Source organism: Bos indicus, chromosome 29, assembly GCF_029378745.1.
Source record: "Bos indicus isolate NIAB-ARS_2022 breed Sahiwal x Tharparkar chromosome 29, NIAB-ARS_B.indTharparkar_mat_pri_1.0, whole genome shotgun sequence".
In the NCBI taxonomy this organism is placed as follows: Eukaryota; Metazoa; Chordata; class Mammalia; order Artiodactyla; family Bovidae; genus Bos; species Bos indicus.
This window is the reverse complement of record NC_091788.1, coordinates 45,110,581-45,134,879: the sequence shown is the minus strand read 5'-3', so window position 1 is coordinate 45,134,879 and position 24,299 is coordinate 45,110,581. Positions and strand designations below refer to the sequence as shown.

Below are 24,299 nucleotides of genomic sequence, written 5' to 3'. Positions count from 1 at the left end.
CAGAGAGGTAATTTTCTCATAGTCTCACAGCCAATTTGAAGTGGCCAAGCCAGAACTAAAAGCTGGTCAGTCAGTCTGAACCAAAAATCTATGCTTTGCCCTCTTTCCTCCTCACTGTCTCCTACCTCTCAGGCTTGGGGAAACAAGTCTTATGAAACTGAAGTATTTCACTTACTGGGTAAAATTTTGATAAGTTGCCCACCATTCCTGAAGGTCAGGAGGTGAGTTGGTGATATCTGGAAATGAGTCAGATCATACAGTTGTCAACTACCATTTTCATAAATCAGGTGAAATTCCCAGAAGGAAACCCTGCTGTTTGCCTCCCCTTGTCCTAGAAAGTCCAGTTCCATCCCACCATGTCCTGGCTATTGGGGCATCCCCTGGACACTTTCATTTCTGGGCAGCATTTGCTTCAGTGTAAACACAGACTTTCTCAAACCCTAGTGGCACAAGAAGGTAACATCCACCCCTTACCCTGGGACTTAGGGATGAGCGGCCATTCACTGAAAATTCGGGTCTTTCAAGACGTGCCGCGGGAATGCTCTGGCAGTCCAGGGTTAGGACTCCGTGCTTTCACTGCCGTGGTTCAATCCCTGGTTGGGGAACAAAGATCCTGCAAGCTACATAGCGTGGCCAAAAAAAAAAAAGTGCTACAAATTTTGCACGCCATTCCTAACATCTGGGGGATGTTCAAAGAGAAAATAAATAAACTTCATCTCAGTGTAGACATTGACATAAAAGGGCATACTTTTCCAGCAAAAGTATTCCAAAGATTCACCCACATATCCCAAGATCCTTACCTAGACCTACTGAAGCAGAAGCCGGGACCGTGCATGGTCAGCTACCCCCCACCTCTCACTCTAGACCCCGGGCCACTGGCGATCGATCACTTTAGTTCATGAGTGTGCCTGGAGGAACAACACTCTGTTTATCCTGACTTTCAGCGGCACCCCTCTTGTACTCCAGGGTCGGCAGAGGCCATTTGAGAAACAGAATCTCTGTCTCCATTAGAACTGGATTCAAATCCTGTTTCCAACTTCACCCTTTCTGCAACTTGGGCAAGTAACTGAATCTCTTGTTTTATTGTAAATTAATTTGGCTGCACCGGGTCTTAGCACGAGGTATCTTTGTTGTTGTTGTTTTAAGATTTACTTATTGATATATTTTTCACTTTTGGCTCCATGAGCCCTGCATTGAGAGCCCACAGTCTTAGCCACTGGACCACCAGGGAAGTCCTTGAATCTTTTGTTGTCTTAGTTTCCTTATCTGCATCATAGCTGTGGGGTGGTTTTGTGGGGCGGTTGTGGGGTTCAACGGGCTGATACATGTACATGTGCTGCAAATGCTGAGTGCCTAGCATGTAGATATGCTGTGCTGACCTCAGTCACTTCAGTTGTGTCCGACTCTTTGCGACCCTATGGACTGTAGTCCACAAGGCTCCTCTGTCCATGAGACTCTCCAGGCAAGAATACTAGAGTGGGTTGCTATGCCCTCCTCCAGGAGATCTTCCCAACCCAGGGATCGATCCTGGATCTCTTAAGTCTCCTGTATTGCAGGTGGATTCTTTACCACTGAGCCACCGGGGAAGCCAAGCATGTATTATTTTTACTGTTGTTAATATTTTGAGGTACTGGGAGCACACCTGGGGAACACTCGTGGCAGACAGACTCCTGAGGTGACCCCCATGACCCCCACCTCCTGATGGCCACATCTTTGTATACTCCCCTTCCCACCCCTTGTGTATGGAGAGACCCATGACTTGCTTCTAACCAACAGAATTCAGCAGAGGTGATGGGTACATGTGATCACATGTGTGACTGTATTAGACAAGATTTTAATAGCCTCGCTTTCCCTCACCTGCTTTGGGGAAGCAAGCAGCCATGGTGGGAAGATCCACATGGTGAGGAGCTAAGGGTGGCAGACAGCCACCAGCCAGGAAACAGCTGAGGCACCAGACTGAGGTCCCATGAGGGACTGAGTGCTGCCAGCAGCCGCACTGGGGCAGGAGATTGATGGGTCCCGGGGCAGACAGTTGGAGTTTAGTTTCTGTGGATTGATATTCCAAGATGAAAACAGCAGGACGATCGGGGGAGGAGGTTGGGCTCTGCCCAGACAGAAGATAAGAGACCCCATATTTCTCATCCTTGAAGTCAGGAGACCTCTCCGACTACACATGTGCAGAAAGACTCCTTGGAGGTCATAAAGGGAGTGATGCCAAGTGATGCTAACTACCCATAGACCTCCTGGGTAGAATCCATCTTGGCTAAGGGATGTGTATGCACACACAGGAGGATCCTCAGTTATACCAAATATGGACTCTGAACCAGGTAAATCAAAATGACTGGCCAAAGGAAACGTGGAAGAAACATCCCACAAAGCTACGAGGGCATGACTCTGTCTTTCTCTTGAGTCCACCCATGTGTCTATCCACATGTACTATACTCTCTTTCCTCCTAATGAACACTTTACTTGTTTCTCTACTGCAGGGAGCCGGCGGGAGGACCTCCACCCATGGCAAAGGTCATGAGGAAGGAGGCTCGACATACGCAAAGGCGGGATCGAGCCTCAGGAGTCCCCCTGGAAATTCTCGAGCATCTACCCCCATAACCAGAGCCTGCCTACTTTACTACTTTGTGCTCTCACCTACACCTCTGACTTTACAGGGGGTTGTCCCCCACCACCTCTTTCGGAGAAGGAGTTAACCTAGAGCTCCAGTTAATAATAATTCCTGGGCGTGACAGGAGTGTTCCAAACTTACAAACTCCTCTGATGGTTCTCTAGCCTGCCTGACAGGCTTGTCCAGCCACATGTGATTGCTCACAGCCTCCCAACCGTGAGAGGCACGAGATGCTTTAAACCTTCTAAAAACATGTTCCTTAGAAAAGTTAGAAAACCATTAGTATAAGTATAGTGGGCTGATTAGAAATTGTATTGGTGAAGGGTTTTTCATTTGTTGAGCCAATGTTTGTTGCTAAGTCTCCACATCCCCTGCCCTTACACACATTAATGAATATATAGAAGAAATAAGTATTAATCTTTGATATAAATCACGTTAGACCTTAGGCTAAGTAAATTCTTTCCTTAACTAAAACCCACTACACCCTCACCCTATAGGAATGTAACTTTATTTGGGTGGCATCTGTTTCAAAAATAATCACCCCTGGAGAAATAAGTGTTCTGGTTGACTGACCGCTGTCACAAGGAGAGGGTCATAAATTGTCAACAGGCCCCCCTGGCCAGAAGATGATGTAACACCCCTAAGACCTCTGTATACATTTGTATGAAGCACCTGACTTTAATAAAATTCAGGACTGCTGTCCCCACGTGACTTTTGCATAACATCTCAGTGTATAAAAGTAGACCATGGAAAATAAAGAATTGGGATCAGTTCCTCGAAAGACTGGTCTCCCCGTGTCTCTCTCTCAAACTCTGGCTGAGTCTCCATCTGGAGCGCAGAGCCCGCCATGCTTACTAATTATGCCTGGGTTTCTAAGATCCAACTGGGGAGGCCTTGGTGTCTCCTCTCCTTCGGGAGAACGGAAGGATGCCTGCGGCCTATGTAAGTGATGCAAGCTTCTTGTCTTGAAGTTTTATTGGTTTCCCGCATAAACCAAGCTACTCAGCCTCTTTTCTCCACTGAATTTTCCTGCTGAGCTATCCTCATTCTATTACTGTTTATATCTTTGATGAATATTTAAATTAATCACCGAAGCCGTCTCCCCTTCGAATACCCTGGATCAGCCGGGGCTGGACCCCGGCACTCTACTTGCTGTCTTTATGGGAATTCTTTTCTGCAAAGCCAAAGGGCCAGGGCCTTGTCACTGACCGCTGATCTGGTAGCGGGATTTGGTGCTCTCATCACCCCTACCCAACCTCAGTCTCTGGCCAGGAACTGAACCCTTACTTCAAACCACTGCAGGCCAAGCTACCCAGGATCAACATGAGCTTGGAAGCAGATCCTTCCTCAGTCCAGCCTTCAATGAGACTGCAGCCCTAACCATTCATTTTGTGGCAGTGTTCCACACAGCAGTAGAGAACTACCACCCCTCTCCTTTCAAGTTCTTCATTCCTATAATTCTCCCCTTTCTCTCTTGAATCATCAATATCTCCCTTCCTATTTCATTAAGTCATAAGCATGCTCTAGGGTCTCTCATCTTAAAAACGCCTATTTTTTTTTTTTTTTTACTGTGCCCTGTGGCATGCAGGATCTTAGTTCCCTGATCACAGATAGAACTTGTGTCTCCTGCAGTGGAAGTGCAGGGTCTTAACCACTGGACAGCATGCCCCGCGCCACCCCCCACCCCCCCACCCCCAGTACTGTATTTCTCTACTCTCCTCCATGGCAAAAATTATTGAAATCTTTGTCTCCATTCATGCCCATATTTCTCATATTATCTCCTCTGCTTCTTCTTTCTTTCTTTCTTTTTTTTTTTTTTGCTGCACAATATGGCTTATATAGGATCCTAGTTCCCCTAACAGAGATTGAATCCGGGCCTCTGAGTGGAAGCTCAGAGTCTCAATCACTGGACTACTAGGGAAGTCTCAACCCGACACTCTTTAAAAAAAAATTTTGTTTTAAATTTAGTTGTTTATTTCATTTTTGGCTGTGTTGGGTCTTTGTTGCTGTGCGTGACTTTCTCTAGTTGTAGTGAGCAGGGGCTACTCTCCAGCTGCGGTTCTTGGGCTTCTCATCGCACTGACATCTCTTGCTGTGGAGCCCGGGCTCCAGGACACACAGACTTCAGGAGTTGTGGTGCCAGACTTAGTTGCTCCTTTGCATGTGGAATCTTCCTGGACCAGGGATCGAACCTGTGTCCCCTGCATTGGCACACAGGTTCTTAACCACTGGACAGTCAGGAAAGTCCCCAGTCAAGCACTCTTAATGAGGTCCCCAGTGACCTACCTGTTGCCCAATCCCCTCATCTTGTCCTCTCCATGGCATTCAACGCAACCAGCCACTTCCTCTTTCTTGAAACCCACTCTCTTCCTCTACTTTCTTGACATCACTCTTTCTTCATCTTCCTCCTCACGCAGTGTCCATTTCTTCCCAGTCTCCTCTGCTGTCTCCCTCTTTTCAGCTCAGCTTCAGGAGGCCCAGGTTTGATCCCTGGGTTGGGAAAATCCCCTGGAGAAAGAAATGGCAACCCACTCCAGTGTTTACTTGCCTGGAAAATTCCAGGGACAGCGGAGCCTGGCAGGCTATGTCCATGGGGTCGTAAAGAGTCAGACACGACTGAGTAACTAACACTCACTTTTTATGAATGTTGACACATCCCTGGTTCACTTTCCTCATGTGTAATCATACAGTTTCTCTCTTGAAGGCTGTTGTGAGAATTGCCTGAGATGCCATACATGTGGCTTAAAAAAAATTCCTCCTTTCCTTCCATGAATTATAAGTATGCTGTCTTCCCTTATTCTGATGAGATGAGCCACCCTTTCCTCTAGACACTTGTCAGGTGTCTCCAGTGACCAAGAAACAGACTTTGGGGAAGATGACTGTTTCCCATGAGGGTGAACTATGACACCAATCTCTGGAAACTCAGATCTAAGAAAAGTCTCACTGCTTCTGCTGGGCCTAAGAAATTCCTGTTTTTAATTCATTTGGCTTTAGATCTTTCAGAAGGAGGAAGTTCACGGAGCTAGGAGTCTAGGAGTACAGAGACAGTGCCATTGAGCTTAGTCAGGGGCAATGGGCGTGGGTCAGGAAAGCCTCCCTGAGAGCAGCAAAGTGTCTAGGAGTTTGAGCAGTGTGAAGGTTCCAGGGTGTGCAAGAGCTTGAATTTCTGCAAATAGAGTGTCACTGGAGTGTCAAGTGCACAGCACAGGATAAGGTCTAAGGCCTGACTGGAGCTTGAAGGGCCTTGGAAGTGAAAGTGTTAGTCGCTCAGTCATGTCCCACTCTTTGCAACCCCATAGACTGTAGCCCTCCAGGTTCCTCTGTCCATGGGATTTCCCAGACAAGAAAATTGGAGTGGGTTGCCAAAAACTCTCTTCTGTTTCCCCTCCCACAGTTGGTAACACCTTGGAGGAAAATTCCTTTTTCTCATCTGTCTCTCCACTAGACTGTGAGCTGCTAGCAGGCAGTATTATGCCCAGAGTATCTGCTCATGCTTCCTGTTGCTACGCCCTGGAACACAGCAGTGAATGCTTGAAGGAATGAAAGAAGGGTCCCAACCCTGTGCACTGTTGACATGTTTGTGTTTGATCTGCGCAACAGCCTGTGACACTGCCAGTCCAGGGAATATTAGCTGCCATTCTGCTGATAAGAGGGGCCTCAAAGAGGTGATGGAGCTGTGAGCTCAAGCTCTGAAGTCCACTCCCTGTGTTCAAGTCCAGCCCTTTTACTTAGCAGATGTTTGACAAGCCACTTAGTTTCTCTAAACCTATATTTCCTCAATTACTAGATGGGGATAATAACATTTATTACTTCACAGGATTGCTACAAAGATTAAAGGGAGAGGGCATATAACCTGCAACATAATAGTAGGTATGCAATAAGTGGTAGTTGTTTTAATTCTCTGGCCAGTATTGTTTCCTCTCCTCAAACAGCAGTTCCCAGACCTAAGAAGATCATTTCAAGGTCGGGGATCGGGCCACGTCTCCCCAGATGACGCTGGTTTTGCAAGACTGCCTACGGTCGAAACTGGGTCCAGCCCGCCAGTCTTGCACAGCCAGCGCACCCACGTGCCTGGCGTAAATAAGCGAGCGCGCAGGCGCCCCCGGCCGGCGCCCATTGGCCGGCGCCCCGCCGGAGCTTGGGGAGGACTAGGGCCCCCCAGCCGCGGGCTGCTACGCCCCGTCGGTTGGTCCGCGCGTCCGTCCGTGCGTGAGTCCGGGCCGCCAGCTTCGCCCTCGCCATGGCACCCTGGCTGCAGCTGCTGTTGCTGCTGGGGCTGCTCCCGGCCGCCGCTCCGGCCTCCAGCAAGCCCCCGGCGGCCGGCGCGCAGGCCTGGGAACTGGCGTCCCCGGAGCTGCGGGAGCCCGCCCGCTTCGCCTTGGAGATGTACAACCGCGGCCGGGCTGCCGGGACGAGGGCCGCGCTGGGGGCCGTGCGCGGTCGCGTCCGCCGGGTGAGGATGCGCTCGGGGCGGGGCTCCTGGGTCCGCAGTGAGCGGGGCTCTAGTCCGAGGGTTGGGAACTTTGGGCCTGACTTGGGGCGGGGACGTTGGACTTCTAGTAATGGGGAAAGGGGAAGAGGGCACGGTGGGGCTGTGGGCCCCATGAAGGCTGGACAGATAAGAGGGTGGCCGTGCCGTCACTCACTCGCCCTTCCGTCCAGGCGGGCCGGGGGTCCCTGTACTCGCTGAAGGCGACCCTGGTGGAGCCGCCCTGCAACGACCCCACGGTGTGCCAGCTCCCGGTGTCCAAGAAGACCCTGGTGAGTGATGGGGTTCCTGCCATTCCCTTGCCCCCAGATTGAGTCTGGCTGTAGTTGGGAGATCTGTCAAGTCAAGGGGGCGGGATCTGAGGCCGCATCTACCCCACCCTGTCACTACCCAGGCCTGGAAGGATAAAGGGAGGGGGTCTGGATTCTCGCTCCTGGACGGTGCCTCGCTTTCCACTGTGGGCGAGATTGCCTTAGAGATTGTCCTCATCTGAGGACCCTCCTCCATCTTGCCTTGCTCTCCTCGCAGCCCCCTGACTGGCATCCTCCTTCCTTTTCCTGCAGCTCTGCAGCTTCGAAGTCCTAGACGAGCTAGGAAAACACATGCTACTGAGGCGGGACTGTGGCCCAGTCGACACCAAGACTACAGGTGCTGGGAGGGCCCCGGGGTGCTGGGATGGTTCAGATCAGACTTCACTCAGGGTTCAGTCCTGCTTCTCCTCTCTTCCAACTCTCTCCAGATGACAGAAATGAGACTTTCAGTTCATTCCTTCCGCTGCTGAACAAGGATCCCCTCCCCCAGGTGAGGAGCCTTGTCTGTCTGGGGAACTGGCTGCACATTTGGTTCACTCTCTTCCCTCCACCCTGGCCTGGGGCTCCCACGTCTGTCTGAGAAGGACTGCTTGTAAAGACTCCCTCTCTCTGTCTTTCCAGGACTTTTCTGTGAAGATGGCTTCGATCTTCAAGGACTTTGTCACCACCTATAACCGGACATATGATTCGCAGGAAGGTGAGGACCTAGCCTTGGCTGGATGTGTCCTGATCAGATCAGGACCTCCCCTCCAACTTGGCACCTTAGTGTTGGAGTAGGGAAAGGGCAGAGGGACCCCTAAGTTCCCCCATGTTCTTGTTTAGCCTCCAAGGACTTGGCAGTCACCTCAGGGAGCTGGCGCTTCTCCCATCTGATTTTCCTAGTCAGAAACCATAGATCTCCATCATTCTGGGTAGAGTGGGATGGGGCAAAGGCCATATTTTCTCTGCTGGCAGACCCTTGGCTTGGTGGCCTTTTCCCATGACCTTCTGTCTTTGGAGCCCTGAGCCCTGGGTTGGGAAGATCCCCTGGAGAAGGAAATGGCAATCCACTGCAGTACTACTGCCTGGAAAATCCCATGGACAGAGGAGCCTGGTGGGCTACAGTCTGTGGGGTCACAAAGAGTCGGACACGACTGAGCAGTTTCACTTTTCATACCTGGGGAGTCATCGCCCCATTTTGGCCTCACTCTTATCACTTGCAGATCTGCTCCTAACACCCACTCCAGGGTTCTGCCCTTTTCTCTTTTAAAAAAAATATTTTTTATTTATTTAATAATAAATAAATATTATGTAAATAATAAAATATAATACTATATTATTAACATATCGATAATAAACATGTTTATAGTATTAGGTATTATAAATATTTAACTACTTATTTTATAAATAAAAATAAATATTAAATTATAGTATTTAAATATAATAATTTAACTATTATTATAAATAGTAAAGACCTGGCTGCACCAGGTCTTAGTTGCAGCATGCAGGATCTTTAAAGTGTGGAATACGGGATTTAGTTCCCTGACCAGGGATTGAATTCAGGCCTCCTCCTTGGGAGCGTGGCATCTTAGCCACTAGACCACAGGGACGTCCCTTGCCCTTCTTGAAATAAACTTCAGACATGATGCAGGGCCACTGTTCCCCACGGAAACCTCTGCCTCTTATCCCCAAGCACCTCTCCTCTATGATCTGCCTGGGGTCCAGGCCTCACTTCTGCTTGTTGGTCCTCAGAAGCCAGTTGGCGCATGTCCGTCTTTGCCAATAATATGGTGCGAGCGCAGAAGATCCAGGCCCTGGACCGTGGCACAGCTCGGTATGGGGTCACCAAGTTCAGTGACCTGACAGGTAGGGGTGGTGGCCAGAGCCCTCACGGTGCCTGGAAGAGACAGGGCCTGCTCCCAAGGCCCCTGGGTAGGACTGGCTTTGAATACTCTTTTCCCACCCCCACCCACCTCTGTCCACAGAGGAGGAGTTCCGCACCATCTACCTGAATCCCCTCCTGAAAGATGCGCCTGGCAGGAACATGCGCCCGGCCCATCCTGTCACCGACGTTCCTCCGCCTCAGTGGGACTGGAGGAATAAGGGGGCTGTCACCAATGTCAAGGACCAGGTTGGACCCCGAAGAGGCGAGGGTGGGATGAGCGGGCTGCACTGGCCTTTGAGAGGGACCCAGCCCTGACCTGCCTGTCTCTTGCAGGGTATGTGCGGCTCCTGCTGGGCCTTCTCAGTCACAGGCAACGTGGAGGGCCAGTGGTTCCTCAAACGGGGGACCCTGCTCTCCCTGTCTGAGCAGGGTGAGCATCCCGCTGTGCCTCCTCCCCCGTCCCCAGCCCAGCCCCTCCGGAGGGCTCCTTGGGACCAGTCTTCTGTCTCCTAGAGCTCTTGGACTGTGACAAGACTGACAAGGCCTGCCTGGGCGGCTTGCCCTCTAACGCCTACTCGGCCATACGGACTCTGGGTATGCATTCACGGGGCTTCAGGAGCAGGGCAGGAGCACAGCTCCCTCCCCCGGAAGTCACTTTGTGAGGGAGGGAGACGAGCATGGCAGTCCTGTGACCTGGGTTCAAGTCTTAATGCTGACCCCTAACTGGCTGAAGACCTTGGGCAGGTCAGCTCTTTCAGAGCCTCACTTATCTCACCTGTGAAATGGGCTTCCTCGGACTCACTTGGTAGGATTGTCTTGAGGGTCAAGTGAGGGGAAGGTATGTCATGTTCCTGGTGCATAGCAGGGGTCTTGCTATTTTCACTGCTTGGAGGCCTGTATTTCTAGTGCTGCTAAACTGAAGAGCAGAACAGCGCCCCCTTGAGGGGAGGTGTTGACCTAACCTGGCAGTTCTGTTGAGCAGTGGGCTGCAGTGTTGGGAAGAGGAGGGCTGAGGGATTGAGGTGGCCTACAAAGACTGGGGAGGGAGCCTGGCAGGGGTCTGGGCCAGACTGGGAGCAGATGGTCAGGGCAGGACAAGAAAGCCAAGATCAGGAGTCCTAGGAACACTGAGGGGAGTCAGGACTCAGAAGTTGGGAGCTGGGTTCCCTCTCTGCCACACGTCTCACTGGAGGCTGCCCCATGCCTGTGGGCCTCAGCTGAGCCATCTCGAGAAAGAGGCCCCTTTCAGAGAGGATGGCCTGTGGCCTGGGGTAGATGGAGAACATGAGGCCTTGTGTACGAGGGGCTCAGCACAGCCCCTGGCCAGGAGCAGACAAGTACGGAGAGTAGAGCCCAGCTTTCCTCTAACTTCTGATCTGCCGGCCCCCCTCCCCACAATCCCAGGAGGGCTGGAGACGGAGGATGACTACAGCTACCGAGGCCGCTTGCAGACCTGCAGCTTCTCTGCAGAGAAGGCCAAGGTCTACATCAACGACTCAGTGGAGCTGAGCAAGAATGAGCAAAGTAAGGAAGGCCGGGGGGTGAGGAGAGGCCTGGGTCGGGAGGCTGGGGCCTGGATGCCCCCTGACGCTGGCCCTCCCCCGTCTCAGAGCTGGCGGCCTGGCTGGCCAAGAACGGCCCCGTCTCCATTGCCATCAACGCCTTTGGCATGCAGGTAGGGCTCCAGCCTTGTTGCTCCGGCTCTGACTGACTCTTCCCCTACTTCTTGGAGCTGGCCCCTGATTTTTTTTTTTTTTAATGATTTTATTTATTTACTTTTGGCTGTGCTGGGTCTTTGTTGCTGTGTAGACTTTTCTCTAGTTGTAGCACACGGACTTCCCGTTGCAGTGGCTTCTCTTGTTGCGGAGCATGGGCTCTAGGCGCTCGGGCTGCAGTAATTGCAGCACGTTGGCCCCCCTGCTCTTACTCTCCCCCCTCAGTTCTACCGCCACGGGATCTCCCACCCCCTGCGCCCCCTCTGCAGCCCTTGGCTCATCGACCATGCCGTGCTGCTCGTGGGCTATGGCAACCGTGAGTTCTGCTTGCCCCTCTGCCCATCCAGCCCGGGCCACAGCATCTCAGGAACCTTGTCCTACCCCCTGTCTCCGGCTGTGGGCCAGGCAGGATCACCCATCCTCTCTGTGAATGGGAGAGCCAAGGGGGTGGGAGGTGTGAGCAGTTGTGGATGGGTGGGCGTCTTCCCCAAGCCCCAGAGCTGCTCCCGGTTTCTGGGAGCGTGGTAGGTGGGCCTGTCTTGCTTTCTGCTCTTCCCCTAGTACCTGTCGCCCAGTAGGCCCACAGCAGACAGTGAAGAGTGCCTAGTGCCTGGGGCCCTGGCTGGAGACTCGGGGGGCCCTGACTCTCCCTGCGCTCCGCACTGCCCTGCCCCCAGGCTCTGCCATCCCCTTCTGGGCCATCAAGAACAGCTGGGGCACTGACTGGGGTGAGGAGGTGAGTCTTGGCTGCTTGGCCCCTAGCCCTCCAGCCCCCGTCCTGCCCTGGCGCCCTCACCGACGCCCCTCTCCCCCCAGGGTTACTACTACTTGCACCGTGGCTCCGGGGCCTGTGGCGTGAACATCATGGCCAGCTCAGCGGTGATAAACTGAGGCGCACCAGTGCAGGATCTGGGGCGGACCAGAACGGCCCCTCCCCAGGAGGCACAGCTGGCCAAGGGACGGGCACCGGGGACCCCAGGGTGAGCAAAGGCCACAGGGACACAGGCCCTCCCCCACTCCCACCCTGAAGTTCCCCAACAGCACCTTTGTTGAATGGCGGTAGCTAGGAGGACTGGGGTGAAGGATGATGTCTTGGCAGCCGAAGCTGGGGCAAGAACCCTAGGCTTGGGCAAGGAGCAGGTGGGAAGAAAATACTCTGGTCTTAAAGCCAGCTCTGTCCTCAGCAGGCTCTGTCTTCCCACCCCAGTTTTCCTCTGAAGCTGTAAATTTTCTGGTTCCCCTGGACTGGGGGACCACGTTGCCTTCTACATCTAGAGAAACTTGTCACCGACCTTTTCTAACACAATAAAGAGGTGTCCTGGACCCCAGCGTGGTGTGAATGCTCAGACCCTGAGGGCAAGGAGGGGTGCTGGGGAACCCCTGGAGGGTCAACGTGGGGCAGCTGATCCTGCTCAAAAACCTGAGGGCCCAAGCTTCTGCCTTAGGAATCAATCGGAGATGGAGAGGGGCCCACGATGGATCTTTATTGAGAAACACTCGGCTCTGTGGCCATGGCTCCAAGGGATGGGTGGGATCAGCCAGAGGGAGCACCCTCTCTCCGGACTTGAGTAGGGAAGCTCTGGGGTCAAGGTCAGAGGTCACTCTCCCCGTAGAGGGCACTGGAGAAGGCCACGTAGTCCAGGGCTCCAGCTGGAGCCCCAGCCCCCTTGTAGGGCGCCATGCGGCGGATGCAGTACTCAGCCTGCTCCGCCGGGAGTTCCCGCCGCAGCTCCTCGGCGGTGATGTAGTTCTGGGGGAGAAGAGGGTTTGAGGGCCCCCAGGTCCCAGTCCCTACCCTCCACGCACCAGCTCCCCCGACCCCCGCCAGGGACTCACCTTGTCTCCCGCCAGGATCTTGAACGAGGCCACAACCTGCTCAGCCGTGTCCGTCTCGGCTGTCTCTCGGGTCATAAAGTCGATGAAGGCTTGGAAGGTCACAACCCCAGCTGCGTTGGGGTCCACCATGGTCATGATGCGAGCGAACTCCACCTCCCCCTGCAGGGTTAAAGGCCGGGCACCGTGCCCGGGCGGTGCTTAAGCCAGGAGGGTTCCTGGTGTCCCCCTGGCTTGACGACCCCTGTGACGAGGCGGCCCCCTTTTCCGTGGACGGTCCACTGCAGCCTCAGCTCTGGCTCTGGGAAGTCCTTTCCACTGGGCTGAACTCTGCTTCCTGCCCATGGCGATGCCCTGCTCCTGCTGGTCCTGACCTCTTGCCCACACCCCTGTAGTGCTCTCTCTCTGAGGTGGACATGTTGCAAGCTCAGGCTCTGGAGTCACACAGAACCAGCTCCAAATTAATTCACCTCTTTGAACTTTTGTTAGGTGCCCCCCTAGGAAATGGGATAATTCTCCCCAGCCCCAGGAGGTGGATGAGGAGGAAATGAAGATGTGAAGGTGGGAGGGACACAGTGGGTGATCAATATGTAGGAAGGGCCACGGAGGGAACCCCTGGACAGGGCTGGAGGACACTTACCAGGTCATAGCCCATGGAGATGAGGCAGGCCCGGAAGTCATCAGGCTCCATCATGCCATTCCGCTTCTGTAGTTGGGGAGCAGATGTCAGGCTCTGGCCCCGATCTCCGCCTCCCAGCCAGCCCCCAAGTCCACCACCCCACAGGGCGAGGCCCCTGCTGACCCGGTCAAAGTGGTTGAAAGATGCCCGGAACTCGTTGAGCTGCTCCTGACTCAGGCCCTTGGCGTCTCGGGTCAGTACCTGGTTCTCCACCTCGTTGATGGTGCGTGCGATGGAGGTGAGCAGCTGCTCCCAGCCCACGCGGATGTGCTATGAAAGCAGGAGACAGGCCGGGTCAGTGGGCGGCCAGTGCCTGGCCACGAGCTCTGGCTTCACCCCCAGTTCACCGTCTGACCCCGGGCAAGTCCTCCCCCTTGCTGGACCCCATCGGGAGGGTCCACTGAGTGACATCCAGCGGCCCTTCCTGCCATAAAGTTTGATGATTTATTACGTATTGATCAACCAGCCATGGCCGCCCCAGGCTTGCCCACAGCACCGCCTTCCCCTCGGTCCTAAGCGGCGTGGCCCCACCTCCATGCTGTAGACCGTGTGCTTGTTGTCAAACACCAGACTCTCCTGCAGCAGCTGGTGGTCTCCCTCCAGCCGGTCGATGTTGCTCTTGTAGTTGATGATATTCTGCTCCTGCTGCCGCAGGCCCGCCATCTGCTCCTCCAGAGAGCCGGCCATCCCCGCGGCTAGGCGCCCCACTTCCTACAGGGGGACCGGGCAGGATGAAGGCTTCCAGCCCCTGGTGGCCCCCGGCCCCCGTCTCCCAGGTTGGCTCCCTGATCCAAGCCTTACCTCCACCTTCCCCTGGATCCAGGGCCCGATGGCGTTGGCCTGGGCTGCAAACTGCCGCCGGAGCCTCTCGTTCACCTGCTGCCGCGTCAGCTCCTCCTGCAGCATCTGGTCACGGCTGGGTACCAGCTTTCGGACCTGGAGGGAGGGTGGTGGTGTCAGGGGCAGCTCAGGAGTGAGGGGAGGGCTCCAGCCCCTCACAGGGCTCCTTACTCTGAGCCTGGGGCTCTGCGGAGGGGGCAAGCTCTGAGCAGGTCACTCAGCCTCTCTCTGCTCATTTCCTGGCTGTAAATGAGGGCCCATGCCGACACTCTTAACACACTTAGATTGTTCTGTACAACAATCTGGCCCCCACACCAGATCTAATTCTGCTTCAATCAGGCCCAACAGGAAAATGCCGTTACGGCCATTTTACAGAGAGGGCCAAGTCAGGCAAGGGGACCTGTCCAATGCCACGTACAGTCTGTGGCAGACCACAGATCCGGAGGCGGACTTGATCCTCTGTGTCTCAGACACCTGAGATTCTCAGGGTGGTTTAGAAGGTGTCTGAGCAGGAGGGAGGCGGGGAAAGGCCACTGGCGGCACTGACCGTGTCCCACTTGGTGTTGATGTCCTGTGGGGTGAGGGCGATGTAGGGGTTGGTGGAGCTGGGCCGCAGTCCGTACGTTTGGCAGATCTTCTGGATCTCACCCTGGATGCCCAGGATGGCACCCCTCTCTCGGTCGGCCTCGGGCAGTGTTGCCTTGAACTGGTCGTGTGCTGTCACCAAGCTCTGGGGACGACAGGCAGGAAGCATCAATCAGCGCCCCTACCTCCCTCAGGCAACAAAGGATGGCCAGGGGCTCTGGGCCATTCACCGGGGGCCAGGGCAGCACTGGCCAGAGAACCCAGGCCTCCTGACTCCTGGCACTCTAGAGCTGGGCTTCTCCTCTGGCCCCCCATTCCCCAGGAGCCCAAAGGGGTGGCCGACAGAAGACAGGCCACTTCCTTGTCATCCCATCCAACCCTGGCACACCTGGAGCCCCCGCACCCACCTGGGTCTCCTCCACCGAGTGCACCAGCCACACGTCCTGCAGGTCCTCCACGGCGCCATCCAGCCAGTTGTTGAAGGGCGCTGCCCGCCGGGCAAACTCCAGCTGTAGCTGATCGATGGTCTCCAGGAGCTTCTCCATCCTCTGGGGGCCACAGGGATGGCCAGTTAGCAGCCCGCCCAGCAGGCCCCTCACCCTCCTCCAGCGTCCAGCCTTCACCTCCGGGTCCCCAGCTTCACCTCCAGTGCATCCCGCCTCTTCTGGGTCAGCGTGCCCAGGTTGTCCCACTGGTCACAGATGGCCTGGCAGCGGCTGTTCACCGAGGCTGCCTCGTGGTAGTCCAGCTCACTGGGAATGGGAAGGGGTTGTTCGCGGAGCCAGATTCCAGCCCAGATTTCTGCCTGACTGTCCCTTCAGGTAGGACTCTGGACCCAGGGGTGGTGAAGGCATAAAGGAGCCAGGGTAGATGGGGGTGAAACAGGGCTTTCCTAGAGCAGGGCCTTCTCAGTGCGTGCCTAGGAGAAGGGGGTCCTCAGCTCCAGTCCCTGGAAAAGTTTGGGAGGAGGGGCGGGGCCTGGAGTTTCCCGGACAGGTTTACAGGAAGGACGTGGCAGGAGGCCAAGGCTATGGTGAAGGCCTGGCCGGCCCAAAGCTGCAAGGAGACGCCAGCTTAGGGGACAGGGTTACAGGAGGAGGGCAGAGCAAGTGGTGCTGGGAAGGACAGGGGTACCAAGGTAGGGTTATTAAAGAGTGAAAGGTCTGGAGGGCTTTGGGAGCAGGGGCGGGGCTTGAGGCCGAGGGGCGGGGCTTGAGGCCGAGGGATGTCGTTCCCTGCCCGCGGTGGGCCCAGCAGACTCCATGCCTACTTGAGCTCCTGGGCCAGCGCAGCGATGTGCTCCACGCGGTCCTGGTGCGCCGCCAGGTCGCTCTCGAAGGCCTCGTGGCGCCGCAGCAAGGCCCGAACCTCCTGCAGCGAAGCCGTCTCGTAGTCCCTCTGGCTCAGCATGTCCTCCTTTCCTGCATGGAGAGAAGCCCGGCTTGCGTCACCCAGGGACGGATACGCAGGAGCAGGGGGTCCGAACCCTGTGTGTGACACTGGAGATTCCCCATCCGTGAACGTAGGTGATCATTCCTGCCCAGCCTACACCTAGGGGTCTGCTCTGAGACGCCAATGAGATAAAGTGAAGGGACGCTCCTGTTCCAGGGCATGGCTCCTGCGTAACGTCAGGGTCCTTGAGCTTACATGATCTGGAGTGGCCCTTGGTTCCCTTCCGGTATTATTTGATTGCAAATACCAGAAGGGACTAGAAAACAGGTCTCCAGCTTCCTTGCAGAACCCCTACCCCTGACCTGTGCCTTCTACCAGGACCCCGTCCCCCTCCCACCAGGCTCCCCGCAATCTGCACAGGACACATTCAGGCCCCAGAGCCACCTACCCCGGGTCCAGGCTTCATGCAGGGAGGCCTTCTGCTGGAACTTCTCCGCCAGGTGCTGCAGCCGCTGTAGGCGCCGGATCTCGGAGAGCAGCCAATCCTCATAGCCCTTCTCTGCCTGCTCCAGGCCCCGCCATGCGTTGGCGATGTCCTGCAGGCCAAGCAGAGAGAGGCGCCCTCCATCATGGTTCACCCATTATACAGATGGGAACAGACAGTCCAAGGGGATGTAGGCAGGGCCAGGGGTCCCCCTCTGCCCCCCTGCCCCGGCTCACCGAGACCAGCTTGCCCTCAGATGGCATGAAGGCCGGCCGGTGGCTCAGCCGCAGCTTGGTCTGCAGCGTGTTGAAGTTAATCTCCAGCTGGCACTTCTCCTGCACGCGGGGCGGCTTGTGCAGGCGCCGGTAGTCCCGGAAGTCTTCCAGCTTGCGTTGCATGGCGCTCATGCTGGGCTCGCCCACGCGGTTCTCCAGCCACGGCACGGTCCGGCGGATCCATTCCAGTAGCTAAGGGGTCCAGGCAGGGGCAGAGCACAGAGGGCTGAGCGGGCCTGCTCACCTTGCCTGTCTCTAGCCACGCCCAGGCTGTGGCCAACAGGCTGGGCCTTGAGCAGAGGAGGGGTCCCCACTAGTCAGAGAAGGAGCAGGATGGTTATATTCTGAGTCCAGGGGCCAGCATAGTTGGCCCAGAGCAAAGGGCCGTGAGACTGTCTAGAGATGAGTGACTGAATGGATGAATGAGTGGATGGCAGGAGCCTGGATGGGCAGAAGGGGGCAGGAGGTGGGTAAAGATGGCAGGAGGAGGCTGGAGGAGGCCAAGGCTACTCTGAGGAGAGGTGGGCTCTGCAGTCCAGGCTGGGGGTCAGCTGGGATGGGAGGAACAGCAGGGCTGGGATGGGGGAGCAAGGGCGGGAGGGGGAGGCCCTCTGTGGCCTGTCTTACCTCACTGGCCAGCTTTTCATATTCCTCCATCAGCTTCTCGTTCTCCTGGTTCACGGCCAGCACTTTGCAGATCCTGTTGGCAGCTGTCTCTGCCTTTGGTGGGAATGGGCAGAAAAGCTGGTATTAAAACAGGACACCCCCGACCCAGACTCCCTCTGCAACCCCTAAACCCTGAGTCCATGCAAACTGAGAGGATGAAGGCCTCATGCCTTGTAGGGTGAGGAGGGAGCTTCCAGGCCAGAGGCTTCTGCGCCTGAGTGCCCCAGGGGTCAAGTATGTGCAGCTGGGACAGTGGTGCCCCAGTGGGGCCTGGCACCTCCAAATGTTGAGGGGCTGCCAAGGGTGGGCCCCTGGGCCACACGCCCAGCCCAGGTGGCAACTGTTGAGCCCATTACCTGCTCCGCCCCGGCGAAGGCGTGGTAGAAGCAGGAGACATAGGTCATGATGGCCTTCTCATCAGGCTTTGGGGTGTTCACAATGTCTGCGGAATGGCAGCCAGGTGTCAGTTGGGCAAAGCCAGGGGTGGGGAGTGGGCTCATGCGCCCACCCAGGCAGAGAGCTCCCTCGGGATGGGAAGGGACAGAGACATCTAATCATGGCCACCAGCTGCCCCAAAGCCAGCTCTTCCCTGGAGCCTTCTCGGATCACCCCAGGCTCCAGCGACCTCCTCCTTGGTGGGGTGAGGACAGTATCAAGGTGTGGCTAAGTGAGCAGACCCTGTAGCCCTCATGAACCGCCAGTGTCCACTGCCTGCTGTCTCTAAACAGGCTGTGCCTCTGGCTGGCTGGCTGGCTGGCTTTCCTCCAAGTTCACATCCAGGGTACCAGGCACAGTACCAGAAAAGGTTTGCTGGTTCAACTACTAAAGCCTTTATGGGCACAGGGACAGGAGGCAGGACTCCCCTCAAAGGAGCTCCCAGCATGAGTGACTATCATGTCACCAAGTGACCCAGGTAACTGGGATGTGAGGGTAGAGCCATTACATAAGGGCCAAGGCGGGAGGGGCTGGTTCCACTGGATGAGAGGGACAGGGGACCAGATAAGGGCTCCTGGAGAAGGGGAACTGTTGGCAGGAAGGGTTCTGCCCAGGGAGCAGGGGGAGGGGTGGGGCGGAGCATCCCGGGAGGAGGGAGGAGCAGGGACAAAGGGGCGGAGGTGGGACAGTGCTGCCTGGTGTGGAAGTGGAGTCCTCGCCCGGGTGAGGCTTACTCTCACCTTCTGCATCCAGCATCTTAGGGATGTCCAGGTACTTCTCGGCCACCTCAAAGGCGGTGTTCAAGTTGCCGATGGGGTCGTCCTAGGTGGTGTGAGGGGAGAGAGGTGAAAGGTCATCTGGGACAGAGACTGGGGAGTCGGGGCTGGGACTAGGGGGGCCTACCTTGCGCAGTTTGGCATAGTCAATGAGGTCGGGGCGGTGTCGGTGGATGAGAGCACAGAGGGCCAGCCCATCCTTCCAGCTGGACAGACAGAAGGGGGGTCAGGCCTGGGTTCAGGCCAGGGCCCTGCCCTACCCTGGTCCCAGGAGCCCTCCTATCTGGATGGCCTCATCTGTGAAATGGAGTCAGGTTCTAATTCCTTGCTTGGCATTTAAGGCCCTGATTACCAGCCATGGACCATTTCCTCCAAGCTCATCATGATTCCCTTACCCTGGCCTTACGCTACACCACTTTCTAGGAATTTTTGGCCTCTGGGTCTTTGCTCACAAGGCTCCCTCTGGCTGGAACACCCTTCCTGGGATGTCTCCGGTGCTCCCTCCTCCAGGAATTCCCCCTCACCCTCCTGGATTCAGTTCAGCATTGACTGAGTCCTGCCATTCTCAGACGCTGCTGCAGGAGCTTGGCTGTGACCTCTCCCCTCCCTGGCTCTCCGGGGCCAGACTCCAGCTCTCTGGCCCAGACCCCAGCAGAGGCCCCACATGCTGGCTGGAGGGCGGACCTGGTGTGGAAGTTCTGCACGTTGACGTTGCGGTACGGCGCCGTCTTCCGCTGACACCACAGGAGCAAGCCTTCCTTGGCCGAGGTTTCTGGGCAGGGATGGGGGTGAGTGTTGGTTGGGGAGGGGTTGGGGCCAGCCCTCATCCTCCCCACCTCCCCACCACTCACCTTCCACGGAGATGTCCTGGATGGCAAAGCGAAGGATGATGGTCCAGATCATGCCCAGGGTCATCTTCAGGTTCCCGTCAACAATCTCTGCGGGGTGGGGGGGTGGGGACATGCTCCACCTGACCACCAGGCCTCAGCCCCGCTCCCCCTTGCCCTGCCCTCTGGCCCCTTGTCTGCATTTCAAGGCTGGCACCGACTTGGTAGATGCTCAATCATTTTACTTCAAAAGGATTCACTGAACACCTCCTGGGTGCCAGGGCCAGCACTGTGGGTACCTTTGCTCCTTACAGTTGCTCCTGTGAGGTGCAGATGGTTGTCCCTGTGGTTGAGATGAGGAACCGCGCCCCCAGCCCCACCTGCCACCTCCTGCCACCTCCTCACCTTCAGCACCGATGGACACCAGCTTCACCCCCTTGCTGGCAATGAAATCCAGGGCCTTGTTGACATTGGCGATCTTGTGGAAGCGCATCTTGCCTTTGTCTGGTCTGGGCAGCCTCTCTCCTGGGTGTGAGAGGAGAGGTCAAGGGTCAAAGGTCACAAGAGGAAGCTGAAGACACGGTCCTCAAACTTCCCCCTCCCTCAGCACATCCCCTCCAGCACTCGGCTGGCACTGCTCCCCCAGCTCTCTGGGTTCCCCTGGGTCCTGGGGTTCCTGTGCGCTGATTTGCACCCCTCACCTGAAATAACCTCCAGGAGCAACATGAGTTTGAGGCCATTGCGGAAATCCTCCTCGATGTTCTCGATCTGGGTGCCAGCCTTGCGCAGGTGTGAGTTGCACCAGGCAGTGAAGGTCTGGGGGCAGAGGACAGTACTCAGACCCTAGTGCTGAGGACAGGGCTCTGGCTCCTTGGTCAGGGTAGATCTCAGAGCCCGAGGCCCTGGATGCAAGTTCCAGCTCAGCCACTCACTTGCTGTGCATCTGGGGCCAGCCCCTGTCCCTCTCTGAGCTTTAATTCTCCTGAAAATGGGGAGAAATGGGGTCTGGGTCCCATTCAGATCCCAGTGTGGATGCTGCCAGGACAACAACAGCTTTGGCCAGTCTCCAGCCAGTGTGGGGCCCCCTGAGACACCAGGGACACTGCCTTACTAAAATCGGAAACATTCCAGGTCGCAGCACAGATGGCTTGGTGGGTTTTGTCTGAGGGACTGTGCATCTGTGTTATTATTGTCTCAGCCCCACCGACCTCCTAAGGCTATTGTGAATTGGCCCCCAAGCAGACCATGAGGCTGCCGGAGCTTTGCAGGCCCTCGAGGAACAGCGGGACACTGAGGCGCAGCCTGACCTGGTTTCTGGAGGAGACTATCCGCCCTCTCCGGCCAGGGCGTGCTTCAGCCTCAGCCTCTGTCTGAGATGGGAGGGGTGATATATGCTGTGTGCCTTTGGGGGATGGCAGTGCTTTAGAGCCTGGTGTACAAGTTTCTACAACCTCCCAAGGCCTCAGGCCCCGGATTCTGCCCTCAGCTGGCAGTCCTTGGTAGAATCCATACTCGGACTCCCACCCCAACTGAGCTACTGTGACCTGGGATGTGCCCCTCGCCCTCTCCTGGGCTCAGTCTCTCTGTACAATTACAGTTCAGAGTCAATGATGTCTCAGGTTCTTCCTCCCCTGATCTTGCAGGATCCTGGAATTCAAAGCATTTCCCCCTCCCATCCCCCCTCCAAAGCAGACACCCCAAGGAAGTTATTTGGAATTCTTTCCCTCAGGTGTATAAGTGGGTGCTGAGCACTGATTGATGCCACCCCGAGCACAGGAGAGTGCTGTTGGATTCTCTGTAGATCCTGGAGTCTCAGATGCTCTGGTCCAGACAGGGCAGGGCGAAAGGCAGGTCTGGGCGAGGCCTCCATAGTGATGGAAGCAGATTCCCTCAGAGGACAAACATGACTTTTAATGAGATTTGGTTCCTACCCTAAAGGAACTTACAGGCAATCAAAGAGTCCTGTGGGCCTTCGAAGTGCTAGGAGAGACTAGCATTGAGGAGCTTAGGGGAGGTGTTCTTCAAACCTCTTGGGGAAAGTGAGTAACAGATCAGAACTGTGATGGAAGAGCAGGAGTTACTCAAACAGGGAAGGATGGGCAAGGGCATTCCAGGCAGGGATAGCCGCAAGGGCTTGGTGATGAGCAACAGTTGCTAGGATTGTAGGGCTACAGCTATCTGGGCACCGCTCTGGGGATGTTGGGGTATAAATGGTGAGAGGCGGGCCGGAGGGGCGGCAGAGGCCAGGTCATGCACGATCTTGAGTGTTAAGCCAGGGAGTGTGAACTTGATCCTGAGGGCAACAGGGAGGGAGAGGGGCAGAACTGTGTTTTAGAAAGTTCATTCTTGTTGCAGAGAATGGCTTGGCAGAGCAGAAGGGAGAAGTGAGGAGGTGGCGACTGAGACCGGGGTGAGGGAGGGTGTCAGTGAGTGGGACGGGTCAGGAGCGAGGGGGTGAGATGGAAACATTTGTCCTTGCTAGACTCTAAGCTCTCTGAAGCAGGGGCTTTATTTCATCCCCTGCTGAATTTCTGACACCTGACACAGTGCCTGGCACATACCAGGACCTCCCTAAGAAATATTAAACAACTGTTTTCAAATGAGGCTGAATAAAGAGGACTCTGGTGTCAGATGGGAGGAGACAGGAGTGCTCTAAGATATGGGGGGAAAAGCAGGGATGGGGCGGGGCTAAATTTGAGCACAGAGATGTTCATTACATTGTAATAAACACTGCTGGATGAGAAACAACTGGATTATCCAACTTCAGGGAACACTAATGAATTTACAGAGTGTCTACACGGGTGCAATCACTGAGTAAGTGGATGAAGTGGGTGGCTGTAAGTTGGGTTGGAAGGATGTTCCTGATACTTTGATGAAAGCGAGGTACAGACTAGCCTGTGTCTTATGAGGAGCCTGTGAGCCTGGATCTGGGAGAGTCCTGGGTGGATGGGGGTGGGGTGGGGAGAGGAGTTGCAGAGCAGGTGGCAGCGGGAGCCAGGGGCAGGGATGACATCACTGGGAGACTGCTGGACCCGAGGACCACAGCCCTGCTTGGAGACAGGTGCAGAAGGAGCCTGGGGGGAGGCGGATCACCCGGCGCACCCTAGCCGAGTCAGCTGAGCCTCCCAGCCCCTGGGGTCACCTCCTGTCATCTAACTCAGAGGAAGTGCTCTGATTCTAAATCCGGGATTCTCTAAATCCTGCAAATTCCACCAAGCACCCCTGTTCCCCGCCCTTTCCTGCGGTCACACACCGTTGGCAAGTGATGAGTCTAATGACCTCACAGTACCCCCCTACCCCCAGCCTGCCACTCCCCAGCGTTTCCTCACTCCAGGCCCAGATCACTTTCTCTTCTGGGTCCCCAGGTGTCATGCCCCCTCCATCTGGGAAAGTCTAGGAGTGAAAATAGATCGGGGAGGGGAGGCCTGAGTGCCCTACAAGGCTGGACCTGGGCAGCAGCTGCCCTTTCAGCTCCTCCAAGGCGCTGCCTCAGCACAAAGTGTCCATCTGGCCTGAGAGTCAGGTTACCCACCGCGAAAGGGAACCCAGGGCTCCCCTCCTTCCCGACCTTGTGGCCTTTTCAGCAGATTCAGGGCCCCTGGGGTGGGGAGGGGTATCTTGGGAAAGAATGGGGGAGGGACAAGCAATGGGCAAAGACCCCCAGGTTTCCTAGGGAGGGGGACTGTTTTCTGACAGTATATGATGTGGGTCCTACCTCAGCCTCAGTTTCCTCACCTGACAATTGGGATAGAGTGGCCATGGACATCACGCTGGACAGAATATAGTGAGGGTGGGTAGGAAGTCTGGGATGGTTACCACTTCCCCCATACTCTTAAGTCCACTAGTTGCCTAGCTGCATGTCCTCAGGTGGGGTCTGGGAATATTTCAGAAAAGGGGGGCGGTGTGTGGAGAAAGGTTGATTTTTCCCGACCCCACCCCACCCAAACTTGGATCCCCAGGGCTTTACCCAAACCATATTCTTTAGCAAAAATGGGCCCAGGTGAATGAACCCTTGCGAGGGTGGGGATCCCAGAAATCTTTCTTGTCATCCTAAACCCCTCATGAGGGTCCCGAGCTCTCTCGTCGGGCTCTGGTGGACAGCAGAGGATTGATGGCCAGAGCCCGGGCTAGGAAGTGACACTGAGGGTAAGACAGGCTTTTGCCCCTGACCTACTGAGATGCCAAGAACAAACCGCCTGGCTTCTCAGGCCTCAGTTTTGCCATCAGGAAATGGGCTAGCACTCACTTTCCGCTGCTGCTTCTCCCAGGCCGGGTCCAACAGCAGGTCGCGGTCCCAGTCCTCCTCCTGTTCCATGTATTCGCCGCCCCCACGGCCGCCCGCGAAGGGCCCCTCCCCGGTCCCCAGACCCTCGGGCTGCAGAACCATCATCATCTTGTTCGGGCTCCTGGCTCCGCTCTGCTCGGCGCGCTCCAGAACACGGGGGCTGCGTTAAGTATCGCCCGGCCCAGCCCCGGATCGGATTCGCGCTAAATATGGGGGAGGAGGGTGG

General features: G+C 55.9%; 2 protein-coding genes across 4 annotated transcripts; one reads left to right on the top strand and one right to left on the bottom strand.

The window, feature by feature from the left end:
• Positions 1-6,738: 6,738 nt before the first annotated feature.
• On the top strand, positions 6,739-12,319 carry CTSF (cathepsin F). Of its 2 annotated transcripts, none has more exons than XM_070782643.1 (14): positions 6,739-7,070; positions 7,280-7,378; positions 7,670-7,754; positions 7,846-7,907; positions 8,039-8,114; positions 9,152-9,262; positions 9,382-9,527; positions 9,615-9,711; positions 9,795-9,875; positions 10,686-10,805; positions 10,892-10,956; positions 11,222-11,312; positions 11,674-11,732; positions 11,813-12,319. In XM_070782643.1, exons 1-14 carry the CDS (start codon positions 6,858-6,860, stop codon positions 11,885-11,887), a joined length of 1,380 nt encoding a protein of 459 aa, XP_070638744.1. In that variant the 5' UTR covers positions 6,739-6,857; the 3' UTR covers positions 11,888-12,319. The 2 variants fall into 2 exon arrangements, with proteins under 2 accessions (XP_070638744.1, XP_070638743.1); XM_070782642.1 differs by having other exon boundaries at positions 6,740-7,070; positions 9,149-9,262.
• A 138-nt stretch (positions 12,320-12,457) lies between these two features.
• Positions 12,458-24,221, bottom strand: ACTN3 (actinin alpha 3). 2 transcript variants are annotated; one of them, XM_019954758.2, is made up of 21 exons: positions 24,035-24,221; positions 20,490-20,604; positions 20,194-20,313; positions 19,813-19,899; positions 19,646-19,733; positions 19,089-19,167; positions 18,926-19,007; positions 18,107-18,192; positions 17,712-17,804; positions 17,046-17,276; positions 16,774-16,921; positions 16,204-16,354; positions 15,577-15,685; positions 15,341-15,481; positions 14,896-15,078; positions 14,310-14,444; positions 14,040-14,219; positions 13,632-13,778; positions 13,470-13,535; positions 12,833-12,991; positions 12,458-12,746 (listed from the first exon to the last, which is right to left on the bottom strand). In XM_019954758.2, exons 1-21 carry the CDS (start codon positions 24,179-24,181, stop codon positions 12,588-12,590), a joined length of 2,706 nt encoding a protein of 901 aa, XP_019810317.1. In that variant the 5' UTR covers positions 24,182-24,221; the 3' UTR covers positions 12,458-12,587. The 2 variants fall into 2 exon arrangements, with proteins under 2 accessions (XP_019810317.1, XP_019810316.1); XM_019954757.2 differs by having other exon boundaries at positions 13,470-13,778.
• Between the last annotated feature and the right edge of the window lie 78 nt (positions 24,222-24,299).

What these genes read in the sequence shown, in the direction of transcription:
- ACTN3 (XM_019954757.2), bottom strand. Translation starts at nt 24,181, where the DNA reads ATGATGATGGTTCTGCAGCCCGAGGGTCTGGGGACCGGGGAGGGGCCC. An exon ending in TAAGATGCTGGATGCAGAAG is followed by an intron (nt 18,193 to 18,925) that starts GTGAGAGTAAGC and finishes GCCATTCCGCAG; the next exon opens with ACATTGTGAACACCCCAAAG. An exon ending in ACTCGGTGGAGGAGACCCAG is followed by an intron (nt 15,079 to 15,340) that starts GTGGGTGCGGGG and finishes TGTCGTCCCCAG; the next exon opens with AGCTTGGTGACAGCACACGA.
- CTSF (XM_070782642.1), top strand. Translation starts at nt 6,858, where the DNA reads ATGGCACCCTGGCTGCAGCTGCTGTTGCTGCTGGGGCTGCTCCCGGCC. An exon ending in TCACCAATGTCAAGGACCAG is followed by an intron (nt 9,528 to 9,614) that starts GTTGGACCCCGA and finishes TGTCTCTTGCAG; the next exon opens with GGTATGTGCGGCTCCTGCTG. An exon ending in GCACTGACTGGGGTGAGGAG is followed by an intron (nt 11,733 to 11,812) that starts GTGAGTCTTGGC and finishes CTCTCCCCCCAG; the next exon opens with GGTTACTACTACTTGCACCG.